At 32.2% G+C, this 13040-nt stretch overlaps 4 protein-coding genes across 8 annotated transcripts; 2 read left to right on the top strand and 2 right to left on the bottom strand.

Moving 5' to 3' along the window:
• The first annotated feature begins 3448 nt into the window (after positions 1 to 3448).
• On the top strand, positions 3449 to 7851 carry LOC110626522 (monofunctional riboflavin biosynthesis protein RIBA 3, chloroplastic). Of its 3 annotated transcripts, none has more exons than XR_006352570.1 (10): positions 3449 to 3673; positions 3766 to 4093; positions 4170 to 4391; positions 4462 to 4787; positions 4882 to 5011; positions 5106 to 5402; positions 5635 to 5771; positions 6653 to 6696; positions 6782 to 6836; positions 7636 to 7851. XR_006352570.1 is itself a non-coding variant. In XM_021772481.2 (7 exons), exons 1-7 carry the CDS (start codon positions 3513 to 3515, stop codon positions 5890 to 5892), a joined length of 1722 nt encoding a protein of 573 aa, XP_021628173.1. In that variant the 5' UTR covers positions 3449 to 3512; the 3' UTR covers positions 5893 to 6067. The 3 variants fall into 3 exon arrangements, 1 of the variants encoding a protein (XP_021628173.1); XR_006352569.1 differs by having other exon boundaries at positions 6774 to 6836; XM_021772481.2 differs by lacking the exons at positions 6653 to 6696; positions 6782 to 6836; positions 7636 to 7851 and having other exon boundaries at positions 5635 to 6067.
• LOC110626525 (60S ribosomal protein L23a) lies at positions 6653 to 8903 on the top strand. 2 transcript variants are annotated; one of them, XM_021772487.2, is made up of 4 exons: positions 6653 to 6696; positions 6782 to 6836; positions 7636 to 7999; positions 8612 to 8903. In XM_021772487.2, exons 2-4 carry the CDS (start codon positions 6821 to 6823, stop codon positions 8694 to 8696), a joined length of 465 nt encoding a protein of 154 aa, XP_021628179.1. In that variant the 5' UTR covers positions 6653 to 6696; positions 6782 to 6820; the 3' UTR covers positions 8697 to 8903. The 2 variants fall into 2 exon arrangements, with proteins under 2 accessions (XP_021628179.1, XP_021628178.1); XM_021772486.2 differs by having other exon boundaries at positions 6774 to 6836.
• Positions 8904 to 9040: 137 nt separating this feature from the next.
• Positions 9041 to 10559, bottom strand: LOC110626524 (RING-H2 finger protein ATL1). The gene has a single exon (XM_021772484.2). It carries the CDS (start codon positions 9913 to 9915, stop codon positions 9370 to 9372), a length of 546 nt encoding a protein of 181 aa, XP_021628176.1. The 5' UTR covers positions 9916 to 10559; the 3' UTR covers positions 9041 to 9369.
• Positions 10560 to 10757: 198 nt separating this feature from the next.
• LOC110626523 lies at positions 10758 to 12745 on the bottom strand. 2 transcript variants are annotated; one of them, XM_021772483.2, is made up of 2 exons: positions 12640 to 12745; positions 10758 to 11853 (listed from the first exon to the last, which is right to left on the bottom strand). In XM_021772483.2, exons 1-2 carry the CDS (start codon positions 12673 to 12675, stop codon positions 10963 to 10965), a joined length of 927 nt encoding a protein of 308 aa, XP_021628175.1. In that variant the 5' UTR covers positions 12676 to 12745; the 3' UTR covers positions 10758 to 10962. The 2 variants fall into 2 exon arrangements, with proteins under 2 accessions (XP_021628175.1, XP_021628174.1); XM_021772482.2 differs by lacking the exon at positions 12640 to 12745 and adding an exon at positions 11948 to 12633.
• Between the last annotated feature and the right edge of the window lie 295 nt (positions 12746 to 13040).

Genomic DNA, 13040 nt, shown 5'->3' with positions numbered 1-13040 from the left:
AATTGCCACATCAGCCTATTTAGTGATGGTCGACACGTGCATTCTTGATGCAGCCATAGAAAAAGTTCAGCTGAGGGAGATTCAACGGTGGTGATTTCTGATAAGCAAGCTTGATACTAATTGAAAAATACAATTTTTTCACTTCATACTGACCTATTAATTAATGAATATTATTTATTATAGAATATTTTTATAATTATTCAGAATATTATTTATGATATTCAGTCCCTTAGTAAAGCTATGCACACATGTTTTTTCTCTTGGGCTGTAAGAACAAAGAATGAAGTAGCTCATGCCTCGTGCATTTGCTAAGAAGATTTTAACAGAAGAATTTTTTTTTTCCTTTTAATTCAGCTCGTCAAGCATTGTTTGTCTTGACTGAAATGTCCAAAGTCACTATCTTGTTTTTTTTTTTTATGCTTTTGACAAAAAAAAAAAAAGTTTTCAAACTCTGGAAAGTTTTTATTTGGCTTCATTTTCATCCCTTATTTCATATATATATATATATTCTTTGAAAAAGTTTAATTTCGCTGATTTTTTTTTTGTTTAAACTAATGTAAAATTTTATCTAATTTAGCTAAAAGTAAAATTTTTAAGCAAAATTTCTTAATTTTTAATTTAAATAAAAAGCTAGGAAACTCAATTTATTTATTTTTTTTAATTTTAGCATGAAATTTAAAAAATTCAATATGATTTTCTTGTTTATGTGCTAAATAAATTTAAGTTTTATTTATTTTATAAAACATATTTTTCATATTTTATAATATTTAGAGTACTCAGTAAAATTAATTAATGAAAAATATTTTTTGATTAAAAAAGAAATTAAATCATTTTTTAAGTAATTTTATGAAAAATATTTTTTTAAAAAAATTATTAAAATTTTTATATAAATTTATTAATATTTTATTTTTTAAATTAAAATTTAATAATTGAAAATAAGTTATTTTATTAAAAAATATTTTTTAAATGGAATATTTTTTATAAAAAATATTTTTTAAATACAAATAAATAAAAATTTAAAGTTTTGAATTAATTTAGACAAAATGTTACAAATGTAACTTCTCTAATAAGTATTATTAGACAATTGTTATTTATATAATGATGTAAAAACACTCAATTGACAGAAAATTTATATCCATATATTTCTTATGAATATTATTATAATTTTAATTAAAATTAGAAGTTTTGATTTGTTTATTTAATAAATTTCTTGACAGTATATTTATTTAAAAAAATGACCTTGAAAAGTTTTAAGATCTTCTAAACTCTTTTCAAGGTCTTCTAATCTCTTGTTGTTTTTCTTTCAATAAAGAAGAAAACATAAATTAAAGAGGTATTAATCCCTCGTACACTCCTTCTAAATTATAATTCTTTATTTAAAATAAGAATTTCATAAAAATTTAATTTAATTAATTTTTTATAAATTTATTATTAAAAATGAAATTTTAATTTTATTTTAGGGAAATTTACTTTTTAGTCCCTAAGGTTTAACGTAATTAACACTTCTGTCCCTCTATTTTGGCGACCCAACACTTAAGTCCCTCACTTTCTCTTCTGTCCAAATTCGTAGTCCTTCCGTCCATTTAAACCGTTTGGTCAAAGAGTCAAAAGTGAGAGGTGATAATTTTTTCCAGAAATACCCTTCTCTTAATGTGAAATTCCTTTTTTTTTTCTCTTTCATGCTTTCTCTCTCCAGTTGCAGAAGAAGAAGAAGAAGAAGAAGAAGAAGAAGAAGAAGAAGAAGAAGAAGAAGAAGAAGAAAGAAGAAGAAGAAGCTGCTGCAGAAAGAGTAGGAAGAAGAAGAAAGAAGAAGAAGAAGAAGAAGAAGAAGAAGAAGAAGAAGCTGCTGTAGAAAGAGTAGGAAGAAGAAGAAGAAGAAAGAAGAAGAAGGAGAAGGAAGAAGAAAGAAGAAGAAGAAGAGGAAGAAGAAAGAAGAAGAAGAAGAAGAAAGAAGAAGAAGAAGAAGAAGTTGCAGAAAAAGGAGGAAGAAGAAGAAGAAGAAGGTTAATTTTGTCAATTCACGTGTCCCAAACGGCTATTTTGGACGGAAGGACTACAAAGTTGGACAGAAAAGAAAGTGAGGGACTTAAGTGTTGGGTCGCCAAAATAGAGGGACATAAGTGTTAATTACGTTAAACCTCATGGACTATAAAGTAATTTTCCCTTTATTTTATTTTAAATTTGAAAAATTTCAAATTTTATTCTCTAATATTTAATCTCCATTTTATAAACAAATAATAATAATAAAAATATATATCTTTCTAACATAAAAAATAAAATTATTAAATATTTCAGACATATTGTTTCATCGTATTGAAATAATATACGAAACCAATAGTATTACAATAAATAATTAAAACTACTCATTACGTAGGTGCTTGACAACTTTGCATGGAACTTTCCACTCTTCTCCCTATTACTTAAGTGGACTCTTGGTTCCACTTACAACTCCTCTTTGCTTTAGTGTAAGGTTCTTCACCAGGATCAGATCAATCTCCAAATTTTACGAAGCTTCTCTAGGTTGTCATTTTTTGTTAAAGAAAATAAAAGTTTCCAAGGAAAATATTTTCAAAAAATAACTTGTTTTAAAAAAATGTTTTCCCTAATTTTTTTAAAAAAAAACTTATTTTTTATTTTAATTGTAATTTAAAAATAAAATATATTAATAAATAACTTATTTTTTATTTTAATTATTTTAATTTAAAAAATAAAATATATTAATAAATTTATATATACAGTATAAATAAAATTCTTGAAAAATAATTTAAATTACTATTTAATTTTTATAATATAGAGAAATTTACTGGTTAATCTCTTAATTTTAAAAAATATATTAAAATATTTTAATATTTTTATTAATTAATTTCTTTATTAGTTTTAACTGATTTAAAATACTTTTGATACAGAAAAATTAATTAATAAAATTTTTAAATATATGAGAGCGATTAATAAATTTTTTAAAATTATAGAATTTAAATAATAAAATATTTAATAATAAAATTAATAGAGAAATAAATTAGTAAATTTTTTAAAATATTAAAAATATTTTAATATATTTTTTAAAATTAAAAATTTTTCCGTATTATAAAAATTAAGTAGTAATTTTTTTAAAAAGTTATTTATCTTAAAAATAATTTAATTTTTCTTTAATAAAAAAATATTTTATCTATTATTTTTTTTTATTTTAAAGGTCAGGAAATATAAAAATATTTTCTAACAAATAAAGGTCAATAGAAATAATTAAATATGTCATAAGCATTTGTAAGTGGGGTTGTACATAGACGGAGATGGATAAAGATTGTGATTTTTTTAATTGTAGATTTATTTTTTTAAAAGAAAATAAAACAAAAGAAAGAAAATAAACAGGAAAATTAATTTTTTTTTTTAAAAAAAAAAAAAAAAAGGAAAGCTAGTGGTCACCAAAATCCATAACATCAGTCGGATGAAACTTTTGGATTACGGCTCTGAATAGAAACACAATCCAAAACTAGAGGTGGGCTTTTCTTGTTTACATGCATGGCCTGCAACTTCCAAATCATGGAGGAACCACCAAGAACCAGAGCAAATTCTTGATTTCTACAAACAACAAGCTCAATCTCTTTAACTGTTTCCTTCCCATGGACTGTGCCTTTGTTCCTCACATCTCCTGTCCCCGTATCCTCATCCATTCAAGGTATTTTACAAACATATTTTCCCAGCAGGGAAAGACAAAAGCTTTGATATTTCTTCATGGGATTTAATGTTCAAATGATTTTTCTGTTTCAGTTTTCATCGGATTTTTGCAGCTCCCAGCAGTGCAGGAACTGGGTTATACAGACACAGGTTGTTGAGCCGATGTTGGGGTATTGGGGTGAGTCCTGGAATTGGACGTGGAAATTTTTCTGATGATAGTTCTTTGAAGGGAAACGAGAATGGATCTCTGCAGCTTAGTACTTTTGATGAATCTGCTACAGCACCATTTGAAACACTTGATGCTGAAATTACTCCTGAAACAATCGATTTCTTCGTCAGTGACGCTGAAGGTGATCCTGACTGCCCATCTCCAGGCTACTCTTCAATTGAGCAAGCAATAAGTTCTCTCCGCCAAGGAAAGGTGAATTTCGATCTCTCCTCTCATATTCTCTGCTATAATCTGACAAGATAATGAAAGTGTGTGCGAAAATTTTCAGTTTGTGATCGTTGTAGATGATGAAAATGGCGATATTGAAGGAAACATTGCCATGGCAGCATCTCTTACAAGTCCCAAGCATGTAGCATTCATGGTTAAACATGGATCAGGGATTGTTTCTGTAGGCATGAAAGAGGAGGATCTTGAAAAGTTGAAGCTTCCTCTAATGTCTCCAGAGACAGAAGATGAAGACTCTTCAGCCCCAACTTTCACCATCACAGTGGTAAGCTTGGCGAGTCCTAAGGGTCCCGTAATTATTCTCAGGCTTGAATTGATATTCACATATATTTTAGGATGCGAAAACTGGAACGTCCACTGGAGTATCAGCAGAAGACAGGGCCAAGACAGTTCTTGCTCTTGCATCTCCTGAATCGAAACCCGAAGATTTTCGGCGGCCGGGCCATGTGTTTCCACTCAAGTATAGAAGTGGTGGGGTTCTGAGAAGAGCAGGTCATACTGAGGCTTCTGTAGACTTAGTAATGCTTGCAGGATTGCAGCCAGTTTCTGTTCTTTCAGCCGTTGTTGATCCAGAGGATGGTTCCATGACTTCTTTAGCTGGTTTAAGAAACTTGGCATTAGAGCACAGCATCCCAATCGTCTCAATAACCGATTTAATAAGGTCAGATGCAAGATTTTATGGGTTGATTAAACTGATCAATACTGAACTGATCACTTAATCAATATTTGGTTTCGTTTCTGTTTCACTGTTACAGATACAGGAGAAAAAGAGAAAATTTGGTTGAAAGAACTGCGATTTCTCGTCTGCCAACCAAATGGGGTCTGTTTCAAGCATACTGCTACAAATCAAAGCTAGATGGAACAGAACATGTAGCAGTTGTTAAGGTAATCAAAATCAAACACTTGTCGTTGCATCTGTTCTTCATCCTGTTGAAGAAAGTGCATATTTTTAAGCATTTTTATAAATGAAAATCAACAGGGTGATGTTGGAGCTGGACAGGATGTTCTTGTGAGGGTTCATTCAGAGTGTTTAACTGGAGATATTTTTGGATCAGCTCGTTGTGATTGTGGAAACCAATTGGATTTAGCAATGCAATTAATCGAACAAGCTGGTAGAGGCGTTGTGGTTTATCTTAGAGGTCATGAAGGAAGAGGGATTGGGCTTGGTCATAAACTTCGAGCTTACAATTTGCAGGATCAAGGCCATGACACTGTCCAAGCTAATATTGAACTTGGTTTAGCTGTCGATGCACGCGAATACGGTATCGGTGCTCAGGTCAGTTTTTAACATGCTCTATAAAAATCTCACTCTAAACAAAATGGGCCAAATCTAGTTGAATCTAAAGATAATTCAACTTGATTCGATTTAATAATATTTCTAATTCAATTTAATTTAATTTCTACATATTTTATAATTCAGTTTTCGGTGTATTTTATTTAATTTAATTTTAAATTGAATTGATCCATAATGTTTGGTTTTCACTGTTTTTCAAATTGGATGGCTGCAGATTCTAAGGGACATAGGAGTTCGAACAATGCGTCTGATGACAAATAATCCAGCAAAATTCACAGGATTGAAGGGATATGGATTGGCAGTGATTGGAAGAGTTCCAGTGTTGACATCCATTACAGAGGAAAATAAAAGGTACCTGGAAACAAAGCGAACCAAAATGGGTCATATTTACGGTTCTGACATACAAGGACCTTTAGCAGGATTCATCAAAAACCCAAATATAAATCACACGGACTCACTAGAAGAAGAGTAAATTTTGCACTGTCTGAAAATTTCATGCTTTGGAAATTGAAAAAAGAAGCTTACAATGTGTTATATAGAGTTTGATTTTTTTTTTCTGTAAAACAATACAATAATTTGCAATTTCCAAATGAATAAGTTGTAAACAGACCAACCATATTAATTTGCAATTTCAATTTCCTTCATTATAACGAGGATTTCAAAGGTGAGCATAGAGCATTTTGATTTCTTAAAAAAGAAATTATAATAATAAAAAACAGCTCTTCTAAGAAACTTTTCTACTTAATCAGATGATTTTGAAAGTAAATTGATACCATTTTGCCTTATGTTTGGGAAAGTTTTTTTTATACAATTTGGTTTTGATTTATTTCAAACTCGACCACTTTCAATCTTGAATATGATTTTAATATTAATAAATTAAAATTCTAAAAAATAAAATTTCAATTAGTTATTTAATAATTATTTTTTTTATATATTTTTAAAATAAATAATATCAATATTTATGGATTAGTTAGATCAATGGACTTTGAATACCGGGTGGATTAGAAAATATATATGAATAAAATTTAAATTTAAATTTAAATTTAAATTATTGTACAGAATAGTAGTTCTCATTTAGTGGAAGCCCATTGATTACAAAACAAAATTTATTCACAATCCAGCCCATCACCATGGGCCAGAGCATAGAGAATCTCAGCCCAATTTAAACCAGTTCGCTGGGTATCGTTAATTCCAACGGGTCTCTCTTTATAAAACCCTTCTTCCCCTTGCAGCTCTCTCAAACCCTAGTTACGGCTCGGCTGCTGTTCGCCCACAGGTGTCTATTTCTCTCTGTGTCTCTTTATCTATACAGTCATCTGAGAGTTGATGAATAACAATTTCTCTTTGTTTTAGGGTTTCAGGCAATTAGAAAGGTCTAGTTTTATTGTGGATTAGTAGCAATGGCGCCAGCTAAAGGTATGATTTTAGTCCCATGAAGCATTATTTTCTTTTTTAAGCATGATAGACTGGTGATATCTGGTGTTTTATTGACTAGTTTTTAGTTTTGGCTCGTCTTTTGAACCTTCTATTACTCTCTTTTATGTTATTGTATCCAAAATGCAGTGGCGAGGAATGCATATTTTAGTTAGACAAGTTCATTTCATCTTTTTGTTTGGCTGTAATCAGAATTCTTTTTTGTTTTAATGGTGATGATTGCTATTAGAAGGATTAGGAAAAGCACTGGATTTTGTGGTTTGATAGATATTGAATGGTGGAAAATGAGTATGTTTGTTCAGTGTGTTGTTTTGCTGGTTTCAAGTTTTTATTTGAAGGGCTTGTTGGGTTTGTTTATTTTGTACTAAATTTTTACTGAAAAATAGGCTTGACTACGGGTTTTTTTAGGCTTGTACTTGTTATTATATATAACTTTCTTTCTATTAATCAGTAGAGCAGAGAAAGTGCTTACCTCATGAGTGATTAAGATTTAGGAGTAATGACCTCTTATATTCACAAGTTAGTTATTTCTAATGGGTTCTCTATCTTTGTATTGTTCCTAGAAACTTTATTTCATTGTTAATTACTGTGCTTGTATAGTTGTTTTTTTAGTCTCTCGGGAGTATAAGCTCAATTATCATTGTTGGAGATGACCTTGCACTTGAGAAAACTCCCACTCATTTTCTTAATACAGGAAGTGATATTAAGCTATAATGCAATGGATGCATGTTTATGGATATTTCTTCTCTTTGATTATTTAGCATGTGTGCTATATGCGCAGCTGACAGTTCAAAAAAGCCTGATGCAAAGGCACAGGCTGTCAAGGCTGCAAAAGCAGTGAAGTCTGGTCCAACCTTCAAGAAGAAGGCCAGTAAGATCAGAACTAAGGTTACATTTCATCGCCCAAAGACATTGAAGAAGGAGAGGAATCCCAAATACCCTCGCATTAGTGCTCCACCCAGGAACAAGCTTGATCAGTATCAGATTTTGAAATTTCCTCTCACTACTGAGTCAGCTATGAAAAAGATTGAGGACAACAATACCCTTGTATTCATAGTTGATATTCGTGCTGACAAGAAAAAGATCAAGGATGCAGTCAAGAAGATGTATGATATTCAGGCCAAGAAAGTTAATACATTGATCAGGTTGTTCCTTAATCCTTTTTTTTTTTTGTGTAGAGGTGGCCAAATGTTCAAGTTTGTAACTTGTGAGTTAGGCATTAAGCATAATTCTTTGTGCATTTATTGCCTAAATAATTTTTCTGAATCTCATGCTGAGGGTTAGGCAATGATTATTTTCCTTTTTCTTTTCTCCTTTTTTTTTTCTGATGACATACGAACAAGGCCTGGAGTCTTGGTGCATATAAGCAAATGTAGGCATTTATATGTCCTGCATGCATCTGCATGGTAGGAGAGGCATCACAAGGACACATTGAGAATAAACTAAACCATTATCATTAGATATTCAAGCACAATGCAAGCAACTCTTGATCTTACTTTTATTTGTTATTGAGACACTCTTATAATCTCACTTCATCTCAAAAAAATATTGCATCCTTTTTCATGTATAAATTGAAGTCCAATCTTATCTGTATACACAAGGTAATCAGCATGCAAACCGGCGTCTTTGAAATTGCTAATTGTGACATATGAAACTTAATGTTGATTAAGTTAGAAATGGTTCTTCCTCTTTATCTATTCTATTTAGCATATCTCTAAAAACTTGTCTAAACTAACTTTTTCCCCCCTCTGTTCTAGGCCTGATGGGACGAAGAAAGCATATGTCAGATTGACACCGGATTTTGATGCCTTGGATGTGGCAAACAAAATCGGCATCATTTAAATTAGTTACAGGCTGTCGCTTTCTAGTTCTCATCATTTTGTTTTGTTTCAGAGTAAGGTATTTTTGCTGTGACATCAAGCAGAGAGATTTGCTAAATTGCAGAGAGATTTGCTAAATTACTTCAAACTTGTAAACTTGTGGTACTGCTTTCTTGTTATGTTCCATCGTTTTTAATATAATTGGGGACTTTATAGGCTTGAAGTTTTCTATTTGGCTTTTCGTACGATGTTGGATATTACCTGATTGCTTGATACCTCATGTTTTATCCAATGATTTTTTTAAAAAAAAATTATGATCCGGTGTTCTAGTAGAAATTGCTTGAGGTGAAACTAACAAACAGAAATCCTTAACATCAAGCGAAAAGGTTACCATCCACCATCGAATTTGAACTTACAATGTCATTTGCATTTTTTCAAGAAATGATATCTCCTGTTGCGCTGCTGCAAGTTAGAGCCTCTTTTCTTCGGCAAAAAGTGGCGAACTCGGCTTGTATAATCTGTTGCCTGAAGAACCTAATCCACAGAAATATCAATTTCATGGAAATCATCAGCTTCTTGGCTTCCTGCAGGAAATCCCTCGAGGCTACTGATGTTTTCTACATGACGTGAAACAAGTCAAGCGCCTTTTCTTCTGGTTCTGGTAAAGAGTTTCGGATTTATTATGCTCTGTTCTGTCATGGAAAGTCTTCCCTCCTGAGACTCTCCAGCATTGTGTTCATGGAAATGGAATGTTCATGACCTGAATCATGGACGTGAGACCTGCAAATGGGGCAATTTGAGTGTGTCTGAAACCAAGTGTCAATGCAGGCAACATGAAACACATGAGCACAGTTTGGTAGATGTTTCAGCCACTCCCCTTCATCGAATTCCCCCAAGCAAACTACACATTCGTAGTTGCTTGCTCTTGGTTCCTCTTCCTTCCCCTTCTTGTACTGAGAAATTGGTAGGGAGTGCATGATGGTAGATTGCAGTCCATGACAGTTATACTGCAACGATGAATCTTCCGGGTTATTCTCACTTATCCGCCTCATTTGAACTCGGTTTTCAGAGAAAGTTAGAGCATTCAGCGCGCAGCAAAGTCGTATTAGTATTCTGTAATAGCTGAACAAGACAATGATAGTGCAGACAACAATAACCGAACCAATCACATATGGATTCCACTGCGAAAAGCCTTCTGGTTGAAGCTGTTGAGCTGGTATCGGACTTGAAGCTGAAGACATGCTATGCTCAAGTTTATGGCAGAACAAGATTTTCCAGAAGGCTTTGAACGAAGCTGAATTGATTGATTTAAGCCCCTTTAGGAAATCATAATCACCGGATAAATCAATGTATGAACAGATGATAGAGATACAGGTGGTTGATAAGTTTAAGGAAACTCCATTGTTTTAGTTGGCAGAACATGTTTCCTTCTTTGTCCCTGGCTTAGATCCTGCCAAAAATCCTGCTAATTTTCTATTTAACCTATCAATGAGAGGACTAAGAAAAGAAAATCCTAGACCAACTTTGCATCATCTTTGGCTCTGCATTTGAAAGATTATCTGATAACTAAAGCAGGAAGGTGAAGTTGGACTAGTCTCATATTTTATGTAATGAAAGTCTCTCAACATCAAACTGCTAACCATGTGATACTACAGTTGATGTGGCATTGGCCCTGCTCCTTAACGGTGACTTGCAAGAAAATAACAAAAGAAGAACATGCTGCGATGTGCATTCTAGACAATGTACAAGACATTTGAACCCTGAGCAACAACTCCAGTTCCCGTGACTTCATAGACTAAATTTACAAATGCTAAGCTAGCATGACCAAGTCAGTTGTTAAAGATATATACCCGATTCAAGTCCCCACACTCAGTCCTCTAATCAAAAAAGAAAAAAAATTTACAAATGCAAAATTCAATAACTATTTCTTTTCGATGGTCTAAGCCAATACAATGTTTCCATTGGAAATTTTCTGGGACCCTGTTTATCGTCAAAATTCGGTGCAGAGCACAAAACCTGCATGTCATTTTCATCTGCATGCTTGGGGTTTCTTCATTTTCAATTCCGATTCAAGTGGAAAACAGGGAAAAAGAAGTAAATTTTGATTAATCAAGCACCAGCAAGAAATATAGCTCTCTAATGCAGAAGCAGGCAAAAAAGCCAACTAGCTTTGCCATTCAACCCCAAAACAACCTATCTCATTTACACCATCAACCCCTGAAATTTGATTTTTTTTTCTTTTTTTTTTTTACAATAAGGAAAGAAAAAGTAACAAAAAGTATCTAATCTCAAAGAAATCTTTGCCGCTTGCTAGAATTCAATGGCCAAAAGCTCCCTAAACTTGAACCAGAAGCACCACTCGTAAAATTTAACATGGAAACAGAACACATTTGAGAAGAACCACGAAACATATCAGGACAAGCTAAACTCTGTGGTTTCTGGTCTGCAGAATTTGCATTTGGAGCAGGTTTCTGATCAATAGTACTTGCAACTTCACAACCTTTAATAGAAAATGGTGGAATATTGAAAAGTTCCATTGGAGGAGGATTTCTCCATTGGGGAAGTGGCCCTGAAACAAGAAGTGTTTGAAGGAGAGGACCTGCCTCTGTAACAGATTGTAGAAGTTTTCCTTTCTGAGGCAAGATTTTTCCATTAACAAGACTATCAATTGCAGCATCAGCTGGATCAATCTTGGGAACAGATTGAGAAACCAAACCTGTTGCCATAGAAGCAGTATATTCTTCAAGATAGGCGTTATTCCCAAAATTTATCTGACTTGAATCAGCCATGTTCATGCTTGAGAAATCTGGAGAAGTAACTGCATCAAACAAGGAATCTACTGGGGAAGATCCATGTGATTGGTGATTGTATGTATCTGATAGACTGTTAGATTCAGTTATGCTTGAGTTTGTCTTCATGGGTATAACAATTGATGTTTTGGGTTGCTGTGTTTGATGAAGAATGGGATTTAATTCAGCAGAATTAGAAGGAATCAGCTTGTTAAGAAGCTTCTGCAACTGATCTCTTGCTTCATCTCTTTCTTTATATGCCATTTTTAAGAGATCAATTAAATGATTCACATCTTCCTTGTGCTTTCTCATCTTTTCACTTGCTTCAACTTTTAGTGACTCTAGCTCAATAGTTGTGCACATAAGTTTATGCTTCAGCTCATCAAAGTTCTGCAAATTCAAAAACAGATTCATAAGTTTGAAAGCTATAAAATACTGTAAATCTCAGACAATTTTTCACAAACACTATAAGAACATTCAGTACCTTAAGAACAAAACCAGACACGCTTCTATAAAAATCAAAGGATCTCATTCACATTTCACCAACAGAAATTCCAAATAAACCATTGAAAGATCACAAGTCTTTCAAGTCAAATGATGATTCTTTGGAATTTTTCTCTACTCAAGAAAAATAAAAGAGAGAATATGACTAATAAACCCCCCATTAAAACAAAAATTGACATGGATTTGGTCCCCACATAACTCATGTCATGAAATATCACAAGTTTCTATCAATACAGACAATTTGTACCCTAAAGTTTCAACTGAAGCATGTTCCAGTCCTAGCAGGACAAAACAAGTTTACATTCTCCAGCACAAAAACAAGATAGAAATTGAAAAATTGAGACCCATTTTTCACCAAATGAGGTAAATTCGTTTTGTATGGGAATTGTTAGGAAAACATAAGAAAAACGAAAGAAAAAAAAAAAAAGACAAGAACCCTTAAACTTGAAGATGAAGAACACAAAGCAAAATTCCATCAGAGGCTACCATTAATCCAATGGGAAGATTTCCATTCCCCTTAAACAAACAGGAAAAAAAAAAACCAGATTGCCAATAACCATACCCAGCATCCAGCAAACAGAAAACGAATGAGATTGAAGATTCATAGAAGAGTTAAGAGAATTGGAAGAAACTCATGGGATTAGAGAAGGAGAAAAATAGAGAGAACCCCACCTCTTGGAAACTCCACAAAGAACCCAAATCCTCCATCTTTAAGCAGGCTGTTGAAAGAAAGTTTAGTAAGTTATTTATAGAGGAAGAAGCAAAACATAAAAGCACATATAAAGACAAAGGAAAAGGACGGCTTTATAAAATAAGTAAAGAATGACCAAAACATTTAAAACCTTCCAATTACAAAAAAAATTTATTAAATTCTTTTTAAACCATTCCCATTTTTTAAGGAACATTGTCCATTTCCTAAAATAATATTCTTCCCCTCTCCTTTTATAAAAATAAATCAGTATTTAATCAGTATTTAGTATTTAAATTTAAATATATAGCATTTTTAAAATATATTTCATATTTTATAAATAAAAATATTAATTTTTTTACTCATATAATTTATATATGACATC

Source organism: Manihot esculenta, chromosome 11, assembly GCF_001659605.2.
Source record: "Manihot esculenta cultivar AM560-2 chromosome 11, M.esculenta_v8, whole genome shotgun sequence".
Classification (NCBI taxonomy): Eukaryota; Viridiplantae; Streptophyta; class Magnoliopsida; order Malpighiales; family Euphorbiaceae; genus Manihot; species Manihot esculenta.
The sequence above is the reverse complement of the archived record's forward strand: the minus strand, read 5'-3'. Positions and strand labels throughout refer to the sequence as shown.

Bases quoted from the DNA above. Each gene is read 5' to 3' on its own strand.
- LOC110626525 (XM_021772487.2), top strand. The intron at 8,000-8,611 runs GTTGTTCCTTAA...CCTCTGTTCTAG, and splicing joins AAAGTTAATACATTGATCAG to GCCTGATGGGACGAAGAAAG.
- LOC110626523 (XM_021772482.2), bottom strand. From the start codon at position 11,995: ATGAGATCCTTTGATTTTTATAGAAGCGTGTCTGGTTTTGTTCTTAAG. The intron at 11,854-11,947 runs GTACTGAATGTT...TTGAATTTGCAG, and splicing joins TGTCTGGTTTTGTTCTTAAG to AACTTTGATGAGCTGAAGCA.
- LOC110626524 (XM_021772484.2), bottom strand. From the start codon at position 9,915: ATGTCTTCAGCTTCAAGTCCGATACCAGCTCAACAGCTTCAACCAGAA.
- LOC110626522 (XM_021772481.2), top strand. From the start codon at position 3,513: ATGCATGGCCTGCAACTTCCAAATCATGGAGGAACCACCAAGAACCAG. The intron at 4,094-4,169 runs GTGAATTTCGAT...GAAAATTTTCAG, and splicing joins GTTCTCTCCGCCAAGGAAAG to TTTGTGATCGTTGTAGATGA. The intron at 4,392-4,461 runs GTAAGCTTGGCG...CATATATTTTAG, and splicing joins CAACTTTCACCATCACAGTG to GATGCGAAAACTGGAACGTC.